The sequence below is a fragment of the Lepidochelys olivacea genome, assembly GCF_965140295.1.
Source record: "Lepidochelys olivacea isolate rLepOli2 genome assembly, chromosome: 2".
Taxonomy (NCBI): domain Eukaryota; kingdom Metazoa; phylum Chordata; order Testudines; family Cheloniidae; genus Lepidochelys; species Lepidochelys olivacea.
The window spans coordinates 206,562,840-206,588,821 of NC_140412.1; the positions used below are offsets into that span (position 1 = coordinate 206,562,840).

The 25,982-nt window shown below is 39.7% G+C and overlaps 1 protein-coding gene across 3 annotated transcripts in view; it reads left to right on the forward strand.

The window, feature by feature from the left end:
- The window catches only part of CPVL (carboxypeptidase vitellogenic like), a 95,192-nt gene extending 69,538 nt beyond the window's left edge, over window positions 1-25,654 (forward strand). For all 3 annotated transcript variants that reach the window (XM_084621344.1, XM_084621345.1, XM_084621346.1), the window contains exons 13-14: window positions 1,115-1,297; window positions 25,409-25,654. In XM_084621344.1, the coding sequence (XP_084477470.1) occupies window positions 1,115-1,297; window positions 25,409-25,531 (306 nt within the window). In that variant the 3' untranslated portion in view covers window positions 25,532-25,654. The remainder of the gene's footprint in view (window positions 1-1,114; window positions 1,298-25,408) is intronic.
- Window positions 25,655-25,982: the final 328 nt, after the last annotated feature.

Sequence of the window (25,982 nt, forward strand, 5' to 3'; positions counted from 1 at the left end):
AAAACATTTGCATTCCAATACAATGGACTACATGGATATTAAATGTAATTAAGTAAGGTTTAATTTAATTCCATAAGGTTTGCCTGGGATATTGTCTCATGTGTCACCCTCCCCCACAAAAAAACTTTGCCCCATCAGAGAGAGTCAGAAGACATCCACTGGTTTGAACACCTATCTATGTGTAGTTTGTTGCTTTGTGGTTAGTAGTGCTCCCATCATGATCCACTTTCTGCATATGCTCAGGCCCAATGTCAAAGGGTTAATGGCATTTATTAATATGTCAAACTTTTTATGTAAGCAGTATTTTTAAGGAAACACTAAATCTTAAACTAAACATATATTTTAACTTAAGTTCTCATCCTGATTTTATTTATATACCACTATATTTATACCATACTTCTTTGCTATTCTTGTGAAAATTATACCTTTTTGCCTGAATAGAGGTGTTAAAGTGCATCACAGAAATGTCTGATGTGGTATTTCTTAATCACTGTTACCACTCTGTTGTTTCCACAGAAGTGAGTAATAAAAATCCTACCAGCCATTATAGAAGTCCTGATTCAACTACAGTTTTGAGAATGCTAAATCCCTGGCTGCCTTGGACTATCTACTTTTTCTAAACTTCAATCATAGATTGAGCTTTTGCATTGGCTTTCAGTAATAAAAATGCACATATCGCAGATATAACTATTCATAGTCAAATAACATGCTATCTTCAGGAGCCGAGAGCCCTCAGTTTTGATTGACTCTTAGAAGACTATTGAGACAGTTGTGTGAAAACAAATCTTGCAATATCTGGATTTCTCAGGTCTTTTGGGCATAGTATGGGTACTGCAATGTTGGTGGTGGTGGTTGATCTCCTCCTGGAGAAAGAGAGAGAGAACATGGCTGAAATTCTGAGCAGCCCAGAAATCACATGCAGAGGCCAGTTGTGGGAGACAAAGATGGCTTTAAGTCATGTTTGTGTCTTTGAAATTTCAGACTACTCCACTCCAGAGGTTCATGTGGCCACCCAGGGCCTAATTGTGCTGAAGCTAAAGGTTACTGTGGAGCTAAATTTTGTTTAACTGAGCTTTACAGTTTATTTAATATTGACTGCTTTGTCGTCTTCCAGGTTCTGTTATACAATGGGCAGCTTGATATCATAGTAGCAGCTCCACTGACGGAACGCTTTCTACGTACTGTGCCATGGAGCAAAGTGGAAGAATACAAAAATGCTGAAAGACTTATATGGAGGATCCATCCCCTTGACAAAGAGGTAGCTGGTTATGTGCGCCAAGCTGGTGAATTCTATCAGGTAAAGAAAGGAAGCTCTTGAGACACGGACTCTATATAAGCAGTTGTTGTCTATGCTGAGGATATTATCTTATATATTTAGGTTCCTTCAGGTCAGGTTGTACAGTAGCCTGCTACTATAATGGTAGTAGATGATACCACCTGTGATTGACAGCCTCGGGAAGTGCCAATGACTTTGGATGAATGAGCATTTTAGGAGGATAGTGGCACCCCAGATGGAGGAAATGTTATTGAAAGGTGGAAGAGTTAAACCACAGTTGAACCAATGGCAACCACAAACTGGTGGGAAGGCAACAAGAAACCACCCTCTCTATTTTTTTCTGATGAGAACTATCATGGAAGAACAAAGGTAACATGATCCACGTGTGGCGCTGGACAGTGAGACCACCCCACCACACAGACCTGAAGGCATAACAAATTATACGGGGGAGGAAGTTCCAGCCAGTAAGAGTGGTGGTTGCAGTTATAATGGTGCTGCACCAAATCCTTTGAGGAGTACGGTGCCTGATAATTGCACCAAGGAAAAGAATGATCTGAACCTTCATAAATGAATCATCACAGTAAGAACATGGAATGTGAGGAGTCTGTATGAAGGGAAGGTTGTCCTTGTGACCAGTGAATTGGAAATATGTAAGATTGATGTATGTGGAATCTGAAAGCTGTGATGGAATGGTAGAGTTTGTTTCATGGAAATGGGTGGGTATGTGGTGTACTACTCAGGATCCAAGACCGTGAGGAAAAAATAGGGTTGCATGTATCTTATCCAAGGAGAGATCAAAGTGTGTGTTTGGATATAATCCAATCGGAGATAGAATCATTACGATTCACCTTCAAGTAAACCTAATTAATAAGTAGATCATACAGGTTTATGCCCCTGTGAAAGCAGCTCACGCCACCACAGTTGAGTTCTATGAACAGTTTGAAGAGAGACTCATTAAAACACCAAGCAAAGACCTCATCCTTGTATTTGGAGACCTGAACCTGAAAGTTGGAGCTGCAAGCGCTCATGAAGAAGTAATGGGAAACAATGGTCTGGATTTACAAAATGAGAGAAAAAGGTGTTTAGTTGAATTCTGCTGTTCTAATCATCTGGTCATTACAAACACAATCTTACCCAACATCTTAGATGTATATTTACATCATCTGACAGCATGACCAATAACCAAATGGACTATGTAATGATACAGGGATGCTGGAGATTGTGTGCAATGAATAAACACTTGTCCAAGTACAGACTGCAGGTTAGGTTATCAACTATTATCCTGAAGCCCTGAAACCTAAAATTGCAATTTAAAAATATAAGATGTTCAGCAGGTCCACAACATCTGGACCTGTCCAAAATCACCAAAAACTACATGACTTCTGTTCCGATCAAGATTGAGTCATTGTCATAAGTGAAAGAGGAAAACAATGTGAATGAACTTTGGAATCAAATGAAAGCTATCATGCTTAAAGGTACCAAAGCACACATTTTGAAAAGTCAGGGTTGGACTGAGTGCACCATGGTTAACAGAGAAGGTGTTTTGAGCTGTCAAAGAAACAATACAGAGTGAAAGAGAGTGGCTTGGAGACTAAAGAATGTAGGAGAGAATACAAGGTATTGAGCAGACAGATTCAAAAGCAGACTAGACGAGTGAATGCGTCAGGGCAAAATTCAAGGAACTTGAAAATTACAGAGGGTAATAATACAGAAGGTATGTTCACAGTGGTCAGACTTCTTACTAAAAAAGTTTTCCCTGCAACCAAGCATAATAAAAGACCATGAAGGCAGAGTTCTTACTGAAGGTGATATTAAATGCAGATAGAGATTGTGCCAATCTGCATGCCTCATCAGAGCCACTTGTGATACAGGAGTACAGAGCCAGAGCATCAATCCTGTAAGAGGAAATAGGGCGTGCTATTATGAAAATGTAGCCTGGGAAAGCACCAGGGGTACATAAAGTACCCGTAGGATTGCTAAAAGTGATTGGTGACTATGATATTGATCTTGTGGAAAATTTGCAGTGACATATAGATGACTAGACATTGGCCGGACCACTGGACAAAGGGAATATTTTTGCCGTTGCCAAACAAATGGGATATAACAGAGTGCAGCAATTCTACCAGTTTCCTGATACTGAATGCAAATAAAGTGCCGCTCTACGTAATTCGGGATTGAATGAAGCAGAACTATCACCACCACAAGTATAATCACCTACTGATTGTGTTTCATTGACTACTTCCAAATGTTTGACATGACCATCTGTGGAGGATACTAGTAAACATGCAGAGTTCAGTCTCTACTGTCAACAGACCCACAGTGCAAACAGAATTAAGTGATGGTGAGTGGTTTTTCACTGGGTGTGACACAAGTGTGCATTCTGCCCCAAGTCTTTTCAACATGTATGCAAAATGTATTAAGATACAAGCCCTGGAAGATTTGGATAAAGTAGAAGGAGCTGGGATTTCCATGGGTGGACACTTCTTAACCAATCTCAGATGTGCTGATGGTATGACACTCTTTACTGCAGCCATCAATGCAATTCAACAAATGCTGGAGTCTCTAAAAACTGTTAGTGAGGAATGTGGACTATTCCTGAATGTGTGGCAAAAATGAAATGTATTTTACATTGACACAATCAGTAACAACAGGATGCAAGCAGACATGACGATTAACAGTTAAGCTGTAGAAGCAGTAGGTGAACTTAGTTATCTGGGATCATACACATCCAACCAAAGAAGCTACTCCAAAGAAATCGGAAGAAGACTTGGGCTGTCTTGCTCAGCCATGGCCTCCCTTACAAAAGGGTGGAAAAACTGTGGCATCTCAAAATGCATGAAGGTTTGACTGATTTTAAAAAGCATATTTTTTTCCATAATGACTCCTATGGATGTGACTCCTAGGAAATTAATGCTACTGACAAGAAGAAAATCAAAGCCTTTGAGATGTGGTGCTAGCATAGGATCTTCTGCATCTTCTTTTCCAACCAGGAGATAAAGCTTATGTTAGAAATATTATTGGAGAGAAGTGGACTCTGTTTTCAGAAATCAACAGGTACAAACATATGTACTTTGGTCATATCCATGCATTAAGATGGAAATAACCTTGAGCAAATTATCATGGAAAGATTGGTGGCAGGTCATGGTAGTAGGGGAGGACCCACAAGGAGACTGGTAGATGGTGTGCGACAGATCGTGGGAGTTTAGCTGTTTAGTGTGCAAAGTTAGCAATAGATTGAGACAGCTTCCAAAAATTCTGCTATGATATCATCAGTATTCAGGCATGAATAAATTAACTCTACTTACTTATCCTAAAGAAGGATACATTGTATGGTCAATTTTTTGATAGATAAGTCTGTACATGTGCAGCGATCTGGCTGAAATGAAAAGTGGAAAGGCCAGGAAAAAATAAACTGGCATGTTTGTTTTGAAGTTTTTGTCATTGATGCTTCAGTAACTTTCTGCATGAAGAGCAATTTTTTATGGTGTTACATTAATTTTTTGGAGTTTGGTTTTTAGAAGCACAGTAAGTAATACTATGGAGAGCTAAAATCTCATACATCCCCCAACTAGACCCAGGGGCTGCCTAGGAAGTTGATAGAAAGCAAGAGCTCAGCGATGACACTACAGCAACACAAAGGACCAAACCAACAGACCTTCAGTGACAGCTTGAGTCCCATAAGAAACAATGATTGCTTGCCCCTACTCTCAGGTTAAAAACTTCTTTAAGGCCCCAATTCGGAAAGGTACTTCATTGGGACTGTTTGCATACTTAAAGTTTAGGCATGTGCTTAGGCCACACTTTGAAAAAGTATTTAAAGATGGAGACCCAAGTTATGTTTACAAAGGTTGGTTTGGGTCCTTTATGGTATCTCCTATGTTCAAAACTGTTATCACAGCACTAAAAATGGAACCAGATACCATGTTTAAAGCATATCTGTAGTTAGTTTTTGCTTTTCAAACATGACATCCCATGACCTTCATTAAAAAGTGAGTTGGCCAAACTATAGCTCTAACTATATAATATTTTACCATTATATGTTATACCATTATATAGCAATGTGGCTAACTCTTGCAGGTAATTGGAGATCACAGGCATCAGGGATTGGACCCTGGATGTTGGTGACAATTGCCAACACTCCTTTGTAGTGGATTTTGTTGTTGTTTGCTTTTCAAAATTGGAAATTTGCCAGTATATGAGCACATACTAGCTCTGAAGTATAGCTATGAAATATGAGCGTCCAAGACCACTTTGGGTAATATTGAAGTTGGCAAAATGCTCAAATAATGTCCTGATATATAAAGAATATTTATAAGCAAAGTCAAGCCTGTGGAACTAGTTGGCAGCTTCTGTTCTTCCTGGTACCATCACAAATGATACGTTGTTAGTAATCTCACCAGAAAGACTATAAACCCTGAAGTGGTATCTTGAGGTAGGGACAGACATGGGTTTGAGATTGTTGGAGTGTAAGAAAATAAATGTATTCTCCTAAATAATACTTGAAGTAGCTTTTTGTAGAGTCTCTTACACTCATCTTTCATACTTCAATTGTTCTCTCAATTATTTTTAGTAACTTCTTGGTCTTATTAGGAAAAGAAACTTATTTAGAATGAATTTGACTTGAATCTCTTCTGCCTGAACAAGAAACAGTTAAAACGAAAAGAACCAGAACACACTCACACTCTCTCTCCCCTGCCCTCGCCCCCCCCCCAATGCTACTATTGGGGACACACACTCATACTCATGCTATAATTAGAGCCAAGAATAATTTCATCAGCAACTTCAAGGATCCCATTCAGAGGGTCATCCGTAAAAATGATGGCCCTGGAGAACACAGACATCCCACATATTTGTTAATGATTCAGTTTGAATTTGCTATATGTTTTTCTTCTGAAAACTGTCTTTCCCCGGGACAAAGTACAGCATGTGCAGCAGCCCTGCAGGCTTCTCAGCATACCTGTGCTCTTGTTCTCCTCCCACTTTCATTGTAGCTGCCAATAAAAGTGCCTTTTCAATTACATGTTTTTTGTTGATCCTGTCCAGTAAGAAGTATTGATATCTACATTTCATTTCACATAGAGCAGAGAACAGCTGATCAGTGTTTCCATAAAAACAATGAGGAGTCCAATGGCACCTTAAAGACTAACATTTGTTTGGGCATAAGCTTTCGTAGGTTAAAAAACCCACTTCTTCAGATGCATGGAGTGAAAATTACAGATACACGCATAAATATACTGGCACATGAAGAGAAGGAAGTTACCTTACAAGTGGAGAACCAGTGTTGATGAGGTCAATTCAGTCAGGGTGGATGTGGTCCACTCCCAATAACTGATGAGGCGGTGTGAATACCCACAATATGCCAACATTTTTATGGCCGACTTAGAGCAACGCTTCCTCAGCTCTCATCCCCTAATGCCCCTCCTCTACTTGATATACATTCACAGAATCCTAGAATCATAGACTTTAAGGTCAGAAGGGACCATTATGATAGTCTAGGCTGACCTCCTGCACGACGCAGGCCACAGAATCTCACCCACCAACTCCTGTAACAAACCCCTAACTTATGTCTGAGCTATTGAAGTCCTCAAATCGTGGTTTAAAGACTTCAAGGTGCAGAGAATCCTCCAGCAAGTGACCCCTGCCCCACGCTGCAGAGGAAGGTGAAAAAACCCCAGGGCCTCTGCCAATCTGCCCTGGGGGAAAATTCCTTCCCAACCCCAAATATGGTGATCAGCGAAACCCTGAGCATGTTGGCAAGACTCACCAGCCAGACACCCAGGAAATAATTCTCTGTCGTAACTCAGATCCCACCCCATCTAATTTCCCATCACAGGCCATTGGGCATATCTACCACTAGTAGTCGAAGATCAATTAATTGTCAAAATTAGGCTATCCCATCATATCATCTCCTCCATAAACTTAATCAAGCTTTGTCTTGAAGCCAGACATGTCGTTTGCCCACACTGCTTCCCTTGGAAGGCTGTTCCAGAACTTCACTCCTCTGATGGTTAGAAACCTTCATCTAATTTCAAGTCTAAACTTCCTGATGGCCAGTTTATATCCATTTGTTCTTGTGTCCACATTGGTACTGAGCTTAAATAATTCTTCTCCCTCCATGGTATTTATCCCTCTGATATATTCATAAATAGCAATCATATCTCCTCTCAGCCTTCTTTTAGTTAGGCTAAACAAGCCGAGCTCATTGAGTCTCCTTTCATAAAACAGGTTTTCCATTCTTCGGATCATCCTAGTAGCCCTTCTCTGTACCTGTTCCAGTTTGAATTCATCCTTCTTAAACATGGGAGACCAGAACTGAACACACTATTCCAGATGAGGTCTCACCAGTGCCTTGTATAATGGTACTAACACCTCCTTATCTCTCCTGGAATTACCTTGCCTGATCCCAAGACCGCATTAGCTTTTTTCACAGCCATATTACATTGGCAGCTCACAGTCATCCTGTGATCAACCAATACTCCGAGGTCCTTCTCCTCTGTTACTTCCAAGTAATGTGTCCCCAGTTTATAACAGAAATTCTTGTTATTAATCCCTAAATGCATGACCTTGCACTTTTCACTATTAAATTTCATCTTACTACTATTACTCCAGTTTACAAGGTCATCCAGATCTTCCTGTATGATATCCCGGTCCTTCTCTGTATTGGCAATACCTCCCAGCTTTGTGTCATCCGCAAACTTTATTAGCACATTCCTGCTTTTTGTGCCAAGGTCAGTAATATAAAAAGATTGGTCCCAAAACTGATCCTTGAGGAACTCCACTGGTAACCTCCTTCCAGTCTGACAGGTCACCTTTCAGTGTGACCCGCTGTAGTCTCCCCTTTAACCAGTTCCTTATCCACCTTTCAATTTTCATATTTGACCCATCTTTTCCAATTTAGCTAATAATTCTGCACGTGGAACCGTATCAAATGCCTTACTGAAATCGAGGTAAATTAGATCTACCGCATTCCCTTTGTCTAAACAATCTGTTACCTTCTCAAAGAAGGAGATCAGGTTGGTTTGACACGGTCTACCTTTTGTAAAGCCATGTTGTATTTTGTCCCAATTACCATTGATCTCAATGTCCTTAACTACTTTCTCCTTCAAATATTTTTCCAAGACCTTGCATACTACAGATGTCAAACTAACAGGCCTGTAGTTACCTGAATCGCTTTTTTTACCTTTCTTAAAAATAGGAACTATGTTAGCAATTCTCCAGTCATACGGTACAACCCCTGAGTTTACAGATTGGTTAAAAATTCTTGCTAACAGGCTTGCAATTTCATGTGCAAGTTCCTTTAATATTCTTGGATGAAGATTATCTGGGCCCCCCGTTTTAGTCCCATTAAGCTGTTCGAGTTTGGCTACCTCAGATGTGATAATATCTACCTCCCATTTGTCATCCTACCATTATCCCTAAGCTCCTCATTAGCCTCATTAAAGACTGAGGCAAAGTATTTGTTTAGATATTGGGCCATGCCTAGGTATCCTTAACCTCCACTCCATCCTCAGTGTTAAGCAGTCCCGCTTCTTCTTTCTTTGTTTTCTTATTTATATGGCTATAGAACCTTTTACTATTGCTTTTCATTCCCTTTGCAAGGTCCAACTCTACATGGCTTTTGGCCTTTCTCACTTAATCCGTACATGTTCTGACCTCAGTAAGGTAGCTTTCCTTGCTAATCCCTCCCTTGTAGGCTTTCTGCTTTTTCTTAATCACCTCTCTGAGATGCTTGCTCATCCAGCTTGGTCTACAACTCCTGCCTATGATTTTTTTCCCCTTTCTTGGGATTCAGGCTTCTGATAGTTTCTGCAGCTTTGACTTGAAGTAATTCCAGGCCTCCTCCACCTTTAGATCCACAAGTTTTTCGGTCCAATCCACTTCCCTAACTAATTTCCTTAATTTTTTAAAGTTAGCCTTTTTGAAATCAAAAACCCTAGTCACAGATCTATTTTTGTTTATACTTCCATTTAGTTTGAACTGAATTAGCTCATGATCACTCGAACCAAGGTTGTCCCCTATAATCATTTCTTCTATGAGGTCCTCACTGCTCACCAAAACCAAATCTAAAATGGCATCCCCTCATGTCAGTTCATCAACTACTTGGTGAAGGAATCCATCGGCTCTCATATCCAGATCTTCATTATATGGACCCACAGGAAGGAGGCCCTTGAAGAATTCCACCTGGATTTCAACAGTTTCCACCCCACCACCAACCTCAGTCTGGACCAGTCCACACAAGAGATCCAGTTCTTGAATACTACAGTGCAAATAAGTGATGGTCACATAAACACCATCCTACACTGGAAACCTACTGACCCGTTATCCTTACCTACATACCTCTAACTTCCATCCAGGACACACCACACGATCCATTGTCTACAGCCAAGCCCTAAGATACAACCATATTTGTTTCAATCACTCAGACAGAGACAAACACCTACAAGATCTTTTTATCAAGCATTCTTAAAACTACAATACCAACCTAGGTAGATGTCTGGGCTCAGGCTCTGGGACCCTGTTAGGGGGTGAGGATCTTAATGCCTGGGCTTCAGCCTGAGCCTGGATGTCTGTCCTGAAATTTTATGACCTTGCAAGACCAAGTCTGCAGGTATGGGCCAACCGTGGATGTTTTATTGAAGTGTAGACATTCCTGGAGAGAGAAGGTGTTGCAGGTGGGACGGCAGATGCACTCAGACATTGAAGGGAGTAAGAAGGCTCCTCCAGGGCCCTGAGTCAGAGGGGTAAAGACACCAGCAGGAAGGAGATCTGTGGAGAATGCAGAGAATGTCAAACTCCAGGCAAGAAACACTAGGAAAGCAGGAAGACAGGGCCCATTTTGAAATTGTGGGAAGACTGGAGCTTTTGAAAGACTTTGTGCAGGATTTAATAAATTGATCCCCAGAAATGGGGTTTGTTTTGAATATCTGGATGGTGTGGGCTTTTTAATGGACCCTAAGCAGAAGGGGAAGCTAACGCAAGACACTGCAGAGCTACCTATAGCCAGCAGGGGGCACTCCAGAGTGGCACACTCTTACGCATGCTGAATTGTGTTAAGGAGACTTGTAGGTTTGCCCTATGTTCATGCTAGCACTGTTCCACAAGTAACACTAGTGGCATTGTGGGAGATTTTGAAAGGCCACAGATGTGGAACAGCAGTAGGAGGACTAGATGAACTGTTCAGCCAGTGTGCGTGCACGCTAGCACTGAAATACTTCAGGATGAAATGGTATTTAGTTCTGCTGAAGTTTAGTCTACCCCAAATGGCATCTAACACATTTTTAAACTATCTGGGAATTGCTTTTGTGTGTGGATGTGTTTTAGCTGGAACAAATGGTATTTGACACAATACACTTCTGTAGATTAGGCCTTAGAATGCCTTCTGTTCTCCTTTCTGTACTCTTTTTTGTGTGTGTGTGTGTGTGTGTCTGACCCTGTCTTGAGTGTTTTGCCAGGCTCCCTGATGTAAAGTATTTTTTCGGAAAGGCCAATGTGCTGAAAGTCTCTTCTAATTTAGACCATAATTAAAGGAGAAAGGGGCACTTAAAGGTAGCTTATTGCCAAAATCAAAGGCCTTTGGCAAACTTCAGCACATGATTTGCTCTTCCCAGGAATATCAAATAAATCTAGGATTAAAAGATATTCTAACATTGCATAATATGCAGTGAAAGAAATGAGAATCACATGTGTTTGTGATAAGTAAGAGGTGTTTAAACTCTGTATCCAGGTCTTTGCATTTTATTTAGGTGATTTTAAAACTTTGGCAGAGATCCTCTACTCTTACTGCTGAACTATAAAATAGAATTGTTCTGCAGTAACAAAAGCATTCTCTGTGGAACTTGGATCTGTAGACTCTATATATAACAAGTGTGTGGTAATGGAAAAAATGGACTATAATCATGATGGACCTTCTCTTTGGTATTAGTCGCATAAAACAGAAGCATGTGTCTGTGCCAAAAATGAAACCTTATTTTCTGCCAAGCTCTCTGATTCTTAACTTAAACTACAGTATGTTAGACTCCAGTGTAAATCCTTTCTATTAATTAGAAGGGAGGAAAACACACCAGTTTAACTAACTATATTTTTTAAAATGTATCTGATTTAAACTAATGGAATCCCTTAATTTAAAGAGACTAATTTTAAGACTTACCAATTTAAACTAGTTGCTTAATCAATTTATCTTAAATGTGTATACGTCTAGGTGTTTACACCAGTTTAACTAGATTTTAAAATAGATTAACTAAATCTAGTTAAACTGGTGCATTTTTTTTTTTTTTTAGTATGGTCCTGGACAAGGAAAAGGAGGGGATGAAGATCTAAGAACAAGAGACTTCATAAATTAGCTTCCCTCTTGTAGTTCTCTCAGAGAAAACTTATGTAGGTTTCACCAAACACCAAAGCTTTAAGTCAATGAAGATGTGAGATCAGCACATTGTGGTGTGGTGTTTGGGGCAGAACAAATAACTTCCCTTAACATTCATATTGGGTGCTGGAACCCACTGATATATATGTAAGAATATGAATCTGATCACATTTGATGAATCTGCACACCTCTTCAGGGTCTACTTTTTTATAGTATTTTAAAGACCGACTACAGGAATCTCATGGCAATCCCAATCGAGGACACAGCGGAGATTGGGAATAGTTGCAATTTTATCTCCTGATGATGTGTTTCTAGATGTAGATAAATGTAAAAATAAAATGGTAACAATGCTTTTAATCTAAATCTAAATTTTAATAGCTTACCACAGAAGCAACACCCATGCTAAGGCCCTTTTTCAGTCTGTGGGAATTGTACAACTATACCTGGAAAATGTATAGTTGACTCTGTTCAATCATTTAAAAAAAAATTAAGAGTCCTAGTGTAACCATTTGTAACCATTTCAGAGGGAACATCATTATCCAGATGGACAATTTACATCCCAGCTTCCTGCCCTGTATCTCCATTGTCTAGGCAAAACTTCACAAGTCCTTAGTGTATTTGCCAATAATTTTCCCCTCGAGATTAAAATGTCTGTTGGTCAGAACTTGGATAAAATCCGAGCCAGTACCCTCGGTTTTATCCAAGTCCTACAGGAAAAATTATTTAATCAGAATAATTACAAATGCAAGAGTTCTACTAACGGAACAGACTGTTTGATATGACTTAAAAGTATTTGGCCTCAATTCAGCAAAGTACTTAAGTCTTATGACCCATTGTACTCGATCAACTTTTGCTTAAGCATGTTACTGAATCTGGGGGTCCTTGTGAGGATTTTATAGATTGCTGTAGCTGTTTTGCGGTAAGCAGTATCAGTAAACATGCAAAGAAAGGGAGGTTGTTTTTGATGGAAGAAAGAAACTACTAAGTAGATTTGGGATAATTAAGAACAGCTAGTTCTCAGGAAGAAAAACTTGGCTTTGTTATGGTAATTGTTAAACTGCAGACAACACTTGGCTCCTGCCATGAAGAGCAACTGAACTAGGTTCCTGATTAGAGCTAGGTGAAATTTTTTTGGACAAAACTCTTTTTGAGGAAGAAAATGGAGGTTCAGCAACACTGAAATGTGTTGCAAATTCATGTCTGCTTTGCCTAATTGCTCATGTTGGGAGGGGTGGAAGAAAGCAAAATTCTAAAAAGTCAAAATGCTTTCTTTCAACTTTTTTGAAATGAAATATTTCAATTTACTGTTCCATATGACTTTTTTCATTTAGAAATTTCCTTCAGTTTTATTTTTAAAATGTTCAAAAATGTTAAGCTTGAAATTGAAACAAACTGATTTGTTCAACCCAAAATTGATGTATTGATTTTTTTTTTTAATTGGCAGTGAACCATAATATCTGTTACTAGTATATCTGTGTCCCTGATGTCAGGCACAGAGACAACTCTTCATGCAAAAAAACTGCAGACAGATTGGATTTAATATCTGCGTTGTGCATTCCCTTTGAATATTTGGTATAGATTATTCTTAAATCTGTGCCCGTGCACATACATGGAACATTGATGTATACATGTTTGGTACTGATTAGACTCTAGTTTTAGGTAACTTTTTCTTTCAACTCTAATGTACAGCATACATTTATTTTATGAATCCACTAATAAGAAACTCTGTTATCTGTACTAAACAGTGCAATTAGACTGGCCCTAATTGAGCAATGTAATTCTTTGTTCAGGTAATACAATATACATTGAATCAGCCATTCTAGAAATATCTTTCCTAAAATAAGAAACCAGTGAGCTTAATCCTCCCCCTTTTTGAACTAAATTTTAAAATATCACTATTGACCTGTTCCAGTCTGTGAAATCTATTTCACAGAAGAAGTGACTCCCATATGACCAAAACAAAATAGTATTTGTCCTCTTAATGTAAAAATCAAATGTGACAAATGATTTGTAGCTTTATCTGTAGAGTCACAGATTTTTAAGACTAGCATAGAGGGTTGTGATCATCTAGTTTGACTTTCTACTATAGAACTTCCCTGAATTAATTCCTGTTTGAACTAGAGCATATTTTTAGAAAAACATCTAATCAATAAAAATAAATCCAATCAAAATCCAGTACGCTTCTGTTGGGTTAAATTCTGCTTATCCACCTGCAAGCCCACTGATTTCTGAGAGATTGCACAGATGTTGCTGGGTAGAAACTTGCCTTTTTGTTATCTATTGTGCTGTCACCAAAGACCGACAATAGTTGAGGCTTCTTGGGCTATCCTAAAATTGAGTGTCACAACATTGTGCATTGTTCTTAACACCCTATGAAGTGCAACAGTATTAGTGCTGAATGAATAATTCACAGTGAACATGTTTTACTAATTAATTTAGTCTTTCTATCTGTGGAATCTGTATAAGCAAGTTGCAATGTCTTTTACTCTTTTATTTTCCAAAGTTTTCATTTCAGTTTTCACTGATTCTGAATATTCTATTTTAGCTGTTTCTTAGCTGCAGTTTCACAGTTTTGCAGTTTCTGTGTTGGGTGAGCATGCAAGCAAATACTAAAATTAGCATCGAAATCTACTTTCACAGATAACTCTGCTGGTTGGCAGGATCACTGAAATGTTCATGGAATTAATGCAAAAAAGTGTGCACATTTTTAATAAATATTTCAAAGTATCCCCCTCTCAACCTAACGACTACCTTAGGCTGCAAGCAAGAACCACGTCATCTTATGTTTGTAGAGCTCTTAGCACAATGAGGCCTCAATCTTGATTGGAGCATGTAGGCACTATTGTCTCATAAATATTTTTGATGATAAAGTGGGTATGATCATGGGTGAAATGAATTAATTTTAGAAGTCAACCAGTATTTGTGTAAAATATATTATTTACCCAACTATAATTCATTGATAGACTGTCATATGAGTAGATTAAGCCTACACAGGATTTTTGTTTGCTGTATAATGTGGATGGATTTAAATCACAAATACAATTTTTGGTAACCCTCAATTTATTTAGGCCATGTCTACACTAGAGACCTTACAGCAGCACGGTTGTACTGCTGCAGCTGCTCCGCTGTAAGGTCTCCAGTATCTCCAAAGCTCTCCCCTTGGCGTAATTAAACTACCCCCAATGAGTGGCAGTAGCTATGTTGGTGGGAGAGCATCTCCCGCTGACACAGCACTGTCCACACCAGCGTGTCTCTCGGTGTAACTTATGTCTGTCAGGGTGGGTGAGCGACATATGTTTTACTGACAAAAGTGCTAGTGTAGACATAGCCTTAGAAACTCCAGATTCCCATGATCATAGGCTCAATAATCAGGAAATATTCTGCTCCTGGGATGTCGGTTGTACTGGAATGCAAGCAATGCAGCTGATGACTAATCTATAAAATACAAGTGTAGCCACAACAAATAGCTTATGTAATAACATGTATAGTATGCACTTAGTACTTGTAGGGTGGAGAACTGCTGCAGTGACCCCTACTGGGAGGAAGGGTCAAACTGGCCGGCCATGAATTCCCTTGTTCTAAAATTAGCTAAGAAGACTGTGTGTTTGTGTGTGTGTGTGTGAGAGAGAGAGAGCAGCTAAACTTTTTTATTTTTTTCACAGCTGAAAATAGCAGCAAGATTCAAATATAAATGGTATTTATATCAATAGCGAGTGTCCATTAATGTTGCCATAGAATAGACGCTGCTTTTGATACCATTGACCTTGAGGTATGGTGACTTTGATTATCTGTCATCCCTTATTTCCTTTCCTTTATTTCCTTTCCTTTCCTTTATTTATATAAATCTACTCTTTTTTTTTGAGAGAGAGAGAGAACCTGGCAATGTGGGTGGTCTTTCCAGCTCGAGCCTGAACATCTACACTGCAATTTTTAGCCAATAGCATGAGCCCTGCAAGCCTGAGTCAGTTGACCCAGGCTCTGAGACTTTCTGCTGCAGGTCCTTTTTTTTTTTTTTTCCCCCCCCTCCACAGTGCAGACATACCCACAGTGTCCTGTGCTTGGATCTATTACTCCATCTTTTCCTATTAGGTACAGGCTGAGATGTGGCCGTTTAAATTAGAACACAATACTTTTTTTTTCTATAGCTGTGAAAACGTTCTTGTTTTAGCTAACTGAGTGTGTGGAAGATCCATGGCATTTTGAGGTGAGTGACAGAACAAAGAGTTAATAAAAGGCACTGTAGACTTTGAATTTTGAATCAAAGCAAACTAAAATATGCTACCTGGAATGTTTTACAGTCTTAGCTAAAATATTAATCTTTCATTGAGTTAGTGGCCAGCTGACAATAAATAAGGATCTTGGAGTATAGGATTCTTCACTAATATTTTATATTTTTACTTGTTGGGTTTTTTTGTGGCAGCTGGATGTCAGGCATGAGAACCTGAGCTGAGATGCTCTTCTCACCTTTCCTTATTGGTCCAGAATCAAAACTTGCAAATTCTCTTCCCTTGTAGTACTGTTTTTACTCACCCGTCCTTTTACTCGTGGTGTTCTTGTTTCCCCCGATGTTAATGCCTTCATTTTCCATGTGTTTACCAGCCTTCTGTTTGAGGACTGAGGAAGTCTCTTTTCAAAGCCTAGCTTTGCCAATCCATAGTAAGCACTATAGCAGTGGTGGCCAAACTTATTGACCCTCCGAGCCGCATGCGATAATCTTCAGAAGTTCGAGAGCCTGCAAGACAGGGACAACCTTTACCCATGCATTTTTTAAAATATTAACCTCTGACTTAATGTATGATGGTTAATTACTGCTAGACTTAGAGGACTTGTGGGTCTACATCCTAGTCATAAGTCTTTGGAAATCCAGTAGATATGTTGTCAAGGCAGTACAGAGGAGCTTGGTCAGATGTCGATTTGTAAGGATTGCACAATGCTTTGATTATTATGAATTTCTCCACAGAGTGCAGTGATGCACAGCAGTATGTTGTGCCGAAAATTGAAATGAGTCGCAGGCTAGTCTACTTGAGTTGAAGATACTTTGTTCCTGGCACTTGCTTCCAGAACTCGATTGTAGACTCTGATTTCTGCATCATCTTTAGAGCCTGGTCCTCCTGGAGTTCCAGTAGTTCCATTTCTACAGTAGATGGTTCTGTATCCACAGTTTGGGGAATTGGACAGCTGTTCTTGATCACATCAACTATGAATGGTGTTAGAGGGCTTATTCCTTCACCCACTTACTTCCCTGGTCCTTCTCACATGAACAGAGAGCAACAATACCCGAAGTCCAAAGGTGCAAACAATTCGATGTTTATTGGGGTGAACTTCCAGCAAGCATGATTCCAGTTTCCTTCCTTAGTATCCTCCTTCCCAGCTCTGACACCACAGAGCCTTACACTGTGTCCCTGTTCCCATTCCTACCCTTAGCCAAACATGATTCCAACTTCCTTACTCCCATTCCCATTTCCCCCTTTAGCAAAACATGATTCCAATTTTCTTACCCCCATTCCCTGTTCCCATCTCACACACCCACATGCCCACCCACACCCAGTCACTTCCTCATTGACTACAGATTATATAGTAAAACTTGAGTTCTGCTTAGCTATACCTTAACCAATCATTTTCCTGAAATTTAACTAACCAATCCTAACATATTGTAACATGATTATGTAACCAATTATATCCTACCACCTTAATTAGTTTACACCCAGCAAAATTAATTATACAGCAGACAGGAACAATCACAGAACCAGACAGAGATTATACAGACAAACAACAGCAAAGTGGGAACTATAATGACAAGACAATACAGAAGTGAGGATTTCACATCCCAGCTATTGATAAGTGAATTCTTGCCAGACAGGATGCTATCAAACTAAGTTTCCTTTTACATTTTCTAGGCACTTCCCTTTCTCTGGAGGTGATAGGAACTATCAGGACAGGATTGTATTCCTAACAGCCTAATAGCACCTTATTTCAGTGTGAATAGTTTGGAATGTGAGGATGTGACTGTTTGCTTCCCAGCTTATGGCTGCCTCTGCTGCTTAGCCAAAGGCCTTAGCCTAAGAACAGGGCCTCAGACTGTCACAGTAAGAGAAGGCCCTTACACCAGCAGACAGTGATTTTGATTCTTTCTTTTATACCTCTATCACTAGCCAAATGATAAGAATACACCTAAATTCTTAGAGTATAGGCCTTTACAGACAGGCCTGAATATCTATATCCTAATAAATGGGTTTACAAGAAAGGCAAAGCAGGATCTCAACTTCTGCAAATCTTCGAACCTGGCCTGAAAGTCATCAAGCAGTCCTCGTAATTTCTCTGTATTCCTCAAGTTTGTGATCTTCTACTCGATTTCAGGGAATGTGTTTACCTTACTCTTGAGATGAGGAAAGTGGTTGAAGTCTCTTGACACTATATCTTTTTGCAGAAGCTTTAACTTGTTCTGGAAGCCAAAGACTGTCTGAGTAAAGTCAGAAATAATTTTATCCTTTCCTTGGAGTGCCAAGTTGAGAGTTTACAGATGATGCATAGTATCAATGAAAAACCATCAGATCCTGCATCCATTGTTCATCTTCCAGTTGTGGATAGGACTTTTTTTCTTTTCTTTAAAGAAAGCATTGATAGGTTCCAACAGTCCCACAAACCTATTTAAGACATTGCTGGTTGATAACCACCTCACAGTAGAAAGAGACATCATTAAGTTTGTCTTCAAGATCCAGCTCTTCGATAAAAGTTTTGAACTGTCGACGAGTTTTCCCATTCGAACGGATGAAATTGACAATTTCTAGGACCGTTTTCATAATGTTGTCGTATTTTGAAATGTCTGCCTGCAAGATGTTCACGATGGGTAATGCAATGAACAGGGAGAAACTCTGGAAATTTCGGATCACTTTTCAGTAGTCTGATCAGGCCTACTTTTTTTTCGCACCATTGTAGGTGCTCCAGCTGTTATAACACTGACAAGTTTATCCAGTGGTACATTGGCATTTGTTGATGCTTTGTCAAGTACATTCTTTACGTCAACACTGCAGGTTGTTTCTTTTAGTGCCACTAAGTCCAACATTTCTTCTTTCACAATTACATCCACAGAAACATAGCAAACGTCGCTATTTGTGGTTTATCTTGTATATCTGTGGATTCGTTGACAGCTAGGCTGAATGCTAGAGAATTCTTGCTTGCAACATCAGCTCTGATCTGGGAAATACACCTCTCCATAGTGTGGAGTGAAATAGCAATTTTCTTTATTAGTCATTGAAGTTTTGTGTTACTTGGATCTAAAATTGCAACCACTTCTGCAAATTTCTTCTTAACAAATTCTCCATCACAGTATGAACATTTAGCACAAGCGATATTCCATGACACAACATAACTAGCTTTAGTTGTTGTGTCAACATCCTTACTGAACGTTGAAAGTAGTGTCTGTTTTACTGTTTAGGCATAACTTTAGTGCAGTTAACTTGTTTTTCCTTAATTCTGATTCAGGAGAGTAATTAGACAAAATTATTGTAATTCGTTTCATATTGATGTTTCAAGTTGCTCGTATTGTAGTGAGTGAGCAGCGCATTGTGGATAAGGCACAAGGGTTTGCTACCTTTAGCAATGAATGCAAAATCTTCCTCCCGTTCTGGCTTAAAACTTTGGTTTTCTTCTTTATATTTGCATTCCTTACAATTTGAAGATGTCATTGTCATCCAACGAAATTAACGTAGGATTACCACTTTAAATCTAAAACTAGTCAAATGTGACTTGCGAACAGTAAACACAGCTTGTATTCTGCAGAATGCAGGAAAATCGTGAACTCATGAGGTCTGCACAGCACAATGGCTGAATACAAAATGATGCAGTTTCCTGATGAAATGCACATGTGCGAGCTTCTCTTTTTAGAGTCTCATTCTCACACTGTCGGGTTCACCAGGGCTTAAATTCTCTTGAAATATTTCCTGGAGCCCCCCAAATCCTCCCACATTGTCCATTATCTGCCTACCAGACTGGTGGGTGTAGGAGAAGCTTACAGCTTCTGCCCTGTGGGGAGGGAGCACTGTGTCTAAAGCCCCAAGATCCCTTTCCCTGCAGGGGAGAAGCCCCTAGCCCTACCGTCCCACTGCAGGGCAGTAGCCCTGAGCTCTTCTCCCTCCCTGCCCCCAGTCTGGTAGGCAGAGAATGGGGAGGCATGGGGGGGGCTCCATGACTTTTTAACTGTAAAAGAGGTGCAGTTTGGCCACACTTGCAATATAGGTTCTGTCTGAGATACAGATAACACAGAGCATGCTGCTTCTGCAGTACAATCCAGCCAGGGAAAAATAAATCCACATAAGGAATTCAGCTGGTCTCCTGCATGACACTGCAGAGCATTACCAAAAAGCCACAGGGCTTCTTGAAAAACCAACTATTAGCCAGCTGTGCTGCCTTGCCAGAGATCTAAAAGCAAGAAAAGATTTGGCTTTCTTTGCTTGGTGCTTCCTGCAGATTACCCACCCCATTATGTCTAGGGCTGTTCACATCTGTTTTGCAGTACTTCCCTCACTGGCTTAATTGTACATGCTTATTGATATCCTAGACTAAGCCACAAAGAACCACTTGTCTAAATTTAACTAGCTACTAGCCAACAAAGAAAGTAGCAAAGAATAAAATGGAGCAAAAACAATTAAGACATTTTAACACGGGAGTCTCTGGAGGACAGGGTTTTTATTTCTGTATCACAGTGATAACCAGGATACTAATTTTGTCACTACAGATGTTGGTAAAATCTGGGAAATAAATCAAAGGATAACTCATTTCCTTTTAATTTCTTTCAAAACAAGTCTGCCGTCTTCACTCTTCCTGAGCCCTGGAATTACTTCCAGTGGTGACTGTAAGGAGGACTTTGGAAATGGCTTCTCCCTCTTCCCCATCCCCAAACAAGTTACAAGGCTCAGCCAGTGATTCCATGACTTCTGGAAGCCCAGGGCACACTTACTACCCTATTGAAAACCAATGAGTTTAATTCTTTAAAACATTTTTCTGGGGAACAGAATAAATATATCAAATAAGCCTACTAAAAACTGCCCTAAATGTGCACGTGCACTAAACAATGTGTTTCTCCATTTTAAAAATTAGGCTAGTGAGAATAACAGAGCTCTGTGGAGACCCATATTTCAGAAGCGTTCAGTCTTACTCTCTGAATTTTGGTTGCCCCCCTTGAACATATAAGGTAAATCTGACTCTGTGTTGCACAGGTATGGTAGGGGAGAAAGAGGACACCTGCACTCGCCAGCAGAACCTCATGAGTACTAAGGAGGCTTGATTAAGCCTTCTTGGCAGCATATCACTAACCCAAGGAACTGTGATGAGGTACCCATTCCTTAGCTGAGCAAAGTATACTAGTTGGCTCCTTCCCTGAGCCTTCAACTGCTTGTCCCTCCCATGAGGTCTGCTTTGTAACCCCCCAACAAATCAAATGCACCAACCATTACTAGAACAAGGTTTTGCTGTAGGTACTGAAAAGGTCCAGCCAGAGAAGAGTAACTAAGATTGTCAGATCTGGTGGGGTGCTGATATGGAGCGTCTGAAAGCTTAATCAGAGGGGACTTCACCAAGGTATTGGAGTCAGGAGTAGATAGGAAGAAGATCAGTCTCTCGTTTTATGTTGTCCCATTTATAAAAAAAAAAGGGGGGGGGGGGTCACTTTTAATGGAAAGTAAATATAAAGGACCAAGGAACACCAGTTTACGCAGCAGGGAGTCAGCCTTTGGAATTCAGTATGGCAGGTTGTCGGTCACATGTTGTAGCTGGATTTAAAGAGAATCTGAACAATTTGACGACCAGTGCTTGTACTTTATGTGCTAAGATGGGTGTATATGTACTGGAGGTGGCAACTGTTTGCGTCTAAGTTGCACTCTCCACTCAAGGAATCTCTATCCACAATCACAAACTGTGATTGCAGCTCGACTAGATGTATCTGAGGCTAGTTTTAAGCTAGCAGTGAGTAATGAAGCCAAAGCAGGGCACACATCAGCATGGACTATACAAACCCACCCAGAGCCCTGGGTAATTTAGCATGGGCTAGCTCCATGAGTAAGTATGTGCTGCTCAGCTTTGCTGCTCCAATATCCAAGCTAGATTGATTCACGCTAGCTCGGGTATGTCTACTCAAGCTGCAGTTATACCCCATGATAACAGTATAGATGTAAAATGTCATGATTCAGGTTATCTGTTAATTGAGTCACCCAAATACAATAGAGGAATAAAACTACAATTGAGTGAGGATTTTTTTTAAAAAAAATCACTACTTCTAACAAACATAAACAGAACAAATTGAGTTTGTTTAACCATATTACTAGTACGCATGCAAGTCCAGCCTGACTTGAAAAGTAACTTTCTTCATGCTTGAGAAGTCAGCCTCACTGGAATTCCTGAACATCCGCATCCAGACAGTGTAGTGACATCCTACAGCCACAGTCCTCCTTACTAATAACAATGAGGTCAAAAAGGAAGTTTGGGTCACAGTAAATGTAAGCAAGGACCCTGCATCCTACTGTTACTTTTGTTCCTTGAAAGAGTGTCAGAGCTGAAGTCTGTGAACTCTGCTGGTTTACTTTCCCCAACAGTGTTTATCTCTTTTTGAAGCAGAGTAGGGGGGAGGGGAGATGCAGCTGTTTATTCATTTTACTGAACCAGCTCTTGTTTTGAGATTTAAGATTTTGCAGTTCTTTGTTTAAGACAGAAATCTGGAACAGCATTGCAGGCCTCCATGACACTGCTAGCAGCTTCTGGTCATGGTAGTGATTGGATTAGGGAACGGAAGGCTATCTGGGATAGAGCATTGGCAGCTCTTGGGATTTAAACTACCCAAAAGCCAAAGTAAAACGAATGTGGTGGTTGACTGGCTGTGGTTTTGTTCAGTTAACATTGTCTTATAATGTATGTCCTAAATAATTTGGCATAGCTGGCAGTCCCTACTTGGGTAAGACCCAGGACTGGTTTAGCATGAAGACTGAACTCTCTCTCATGACCCTGTGGAAGGCTGGTCTTTCCTGGTCAGGCTTGAGGAGCAGTGACAGAATAATATGCTTAAATTTATATTGTCTGGTGTGAATGTCAGAATTCCTAGAAACTGGAAGTTTTCCAGTACTTATATCACTTCTTCTCTTAAAAATAAATAAATGCAAAACTAAATCTGTTCCTATATAAAGTAGAATCCTGGCCTAAAAATATCAGATACAAAGAAATAATTGTACTAGCTTAACTGAATAGACCAAACAGATTAATATTGTTTTTTAAAAAGCCAAACTATTAAGAGTTAAAGCTGAAAATCTAGATTGATAGAGGCTTTTAATTCCCATTGTGCGCTGAAGAATTGCAGCGCATATGGTATCGAACGAAGTGTGTCAGAGTTCTGAGACTGCAGCACAATAGGGTGGGTTAAAAATGAGCTATCGTTCCAGGCTGTAAGTGAGACATTTGATACTGTTTTTAACCTAGTGGGTTCTGCTTTCCTTGCAGAGTGCAACAGTAAAAGTAACTGATTATAAAGACAACTTTCCTCACCGCTTTATAGAAAGCTGCGGAATCTTTCAGTCCCCATTTGGTACTTAGCGATGCATTTAATTATGCTGCAACTGTGTGCAGTCTTGCACTGAGCTAACCTTACTTAATGTTCCATAATTGTTGCTGTGCCTTTGCTAGCTGTTGTGGTTAATGTATATTATGAAATTGTATGGGGGCTGTTATGGTTTAATTTGTAAAAATTGAAAAAAATGAATGGGTAGTACATGTCTGAGGTAAATGTAAAACTTTCAAAAGCCCCTTAATCCTGTCTTCAAAAGTAGTTTAGGTACTTAGCAGTCTAAGTCACTAGGCAGTTTTTGAAAATTTTACTCATAGTGGCTGCTTCAGAAATCACTATGGGCAAATCGCTAAAATTCAGAAGCTTCAAGCCAGGCCATCTTGTGCTTTTGCTCCAGTCAGATCTTTCAAATTAAGCAGGGACTGGGCCTGTTGGTTCTTTAATAAATATCAGGCATGGCCAGGTGCTGCAAGAAGTGCCACCTATTGATTCAACAGTATTCTGCCCTCTCATTAGTATTGAACAGTGCTTCTGCAGGATGTTGGGAGATCCTGAACTACTGGAGATGCAGTCTTCCCAATGAAATGTGAAACAGGTCTTAAGACCACTTGTGGTCTGTAAAGTGCATGTGACTCTTATCCTGAAAGGAGGGGGCTGTATGGGCCAAAATTGTATTTGGATCATTACCTTCTGCTTACGTCTGAAACTACAAAGGTATTTTTGTCAAATGGGGAAGGGTGGTATTCTTCACTTCTTGTTGAGCTAATCTTTAGGGTTGCAAAGTGCTATTAAGCTGTTGCTGTATTTCAGTGGCGGATCCCTGTGTAGTTGATGTTAAACTGGCTTCTAAAGTGCACTGAGGTCCTTTGGAGATAAAAGGAATATGAATGTAATTGTTAATCAACATTTAATATGCATATTTATTCAAACCATATGTGCTGGTTCTATGAAGCCATGCTGCAAATTTCTGTACCTAAAGGATGATGAACTTGAAAGAGAAGGACTTAATAGATATACTGACAGTTCTTTTTCCTCTAGCCATACTAGTGGTGCAGTGGAGGCAGCAAGGGCACAATGGAACGTATATGAGACCGTGACCTTTAGCTGCTATATATTTTGTTGAGATGTAGTCCAGAAAACAGCTGCCAGTTGCCAAACATGTTTTAAACTCAACGGTTGTATTTTCTCATACAGATAACTCATTTAGGTGTCCTCGGTCCAGCTGTATGTCTGCACAGAAGTCGTTTTGTCAGATAACGGCCAAGACGGAACCCTGATTACTACTTTCTGTTTGACTACTACAGACTGAGATTGTGGGTGCCAGTAAAAGATCTTCTTTGGAATGACTTCAAGATGTTGTCAAACAGTTGTTTACTTTTAGCATGTCATAAGGAAGGGGCTGAGGGAGAGAGGAAATACTCCATGAACTGGAACAAGCTTCATACACTGAAAAAGGAATGTCTTAAAATTTGAACACAGGAAAATTGGGAATGCACTGTAACACAAGATGCTTTTGAAAAACAGAATCATATAAACAGTTTCACACTTCAATTATATGAGAATAATTCAATTCAGAGTAAAGTAGCTAATTTAGCTAATTTAGCTAACGCTCCCTTCTGAATTTCAGCAAAAATTGGAATACACAAGAGGGGAAAGATGTCTAATGAGATCAAAAAGTAGAGGACTATAAACTAACGTGAAAATAATCTATCATCTGTTTGGATAAAATGAATTATTCTAATATTGCCCCTATTTTAAGACCTGAAGTTTCCTAATAAATTCAGTTTCCAAAATTAGATCATACAATATAGACTTGCGCTGTTCTTTTCAACATTTGCCAACAGGATGAATATTTGACTAGGCAATATAAATCACAGACAATATGATGGTGATGCTGCTGCTAGTTTCCCTGTGGAGACTCAGAGCATCTAAATCAAAGTATGATGCAAATGGTATCCATGTTAGGCCTGTCTAAATATCAAAGATTACCAATTAGGCTTGATAGTTAGTTATTTGATCCTATTATTAACTGGTCTAAGATCACATGACTTTGGATATGTTGGTTTATATTTTACTGACTAGAGTGAGAGAGTCATCCTTCTGACTCAGCATGCACGCTAAGATCTCTGTACATGAGAGAACCCAGTTTTAATTAATTTCTGCTGGCAAAATTGACTTTTGTTGCTCAGGATTTACTACTAATCTGTTCTTCCTTTGCACCCTGAAGGTAATTGTTCGAGGTGGAGGACATATTTTACCTTATGACCAACCTGAAAGATCATTGGACATGATTGACAGATTTATCTCTGGAGAAGGATGGAAGACAAATGATTCCAAAATTAAAACTTAAAATGCAGTGTAAATGTACTACCTTGCCAAATGCTTCAGAAATGTTTTGAATGTACTATAGTATATTGCCATCTGGAAAAATCATGAAATTGAGGATGAGTGTAATAAAATGGATATAAATGTTCCTTGTTGCTGGTTTGTCTTATTGAAAATTTTCCATTGGTAAAATGCTGTGAGAAAACAACATGGATCTAACTTTCTGAAGTCACCTAAGCTTCCCCTCCCCCCACCCCAAGAAAATCCTTAGAATCTGGAAAAATGTTAGCCACTTAATCCATCGACTAGTGAAATAATCAGATTTTTAATGTATTCTACTAGAGGCCGGGGGGAGGGAGGGAGAAGAGGCACGAGGGTGGGCTTGGAGAGGGGGCAAAGAGGCATGAGCAGCAGGTGCGGGAGGCCTCGGGGAAGAGGGGGGGAAAGGCGTGGGTGGGGGAGGCATTGGGGGAGGT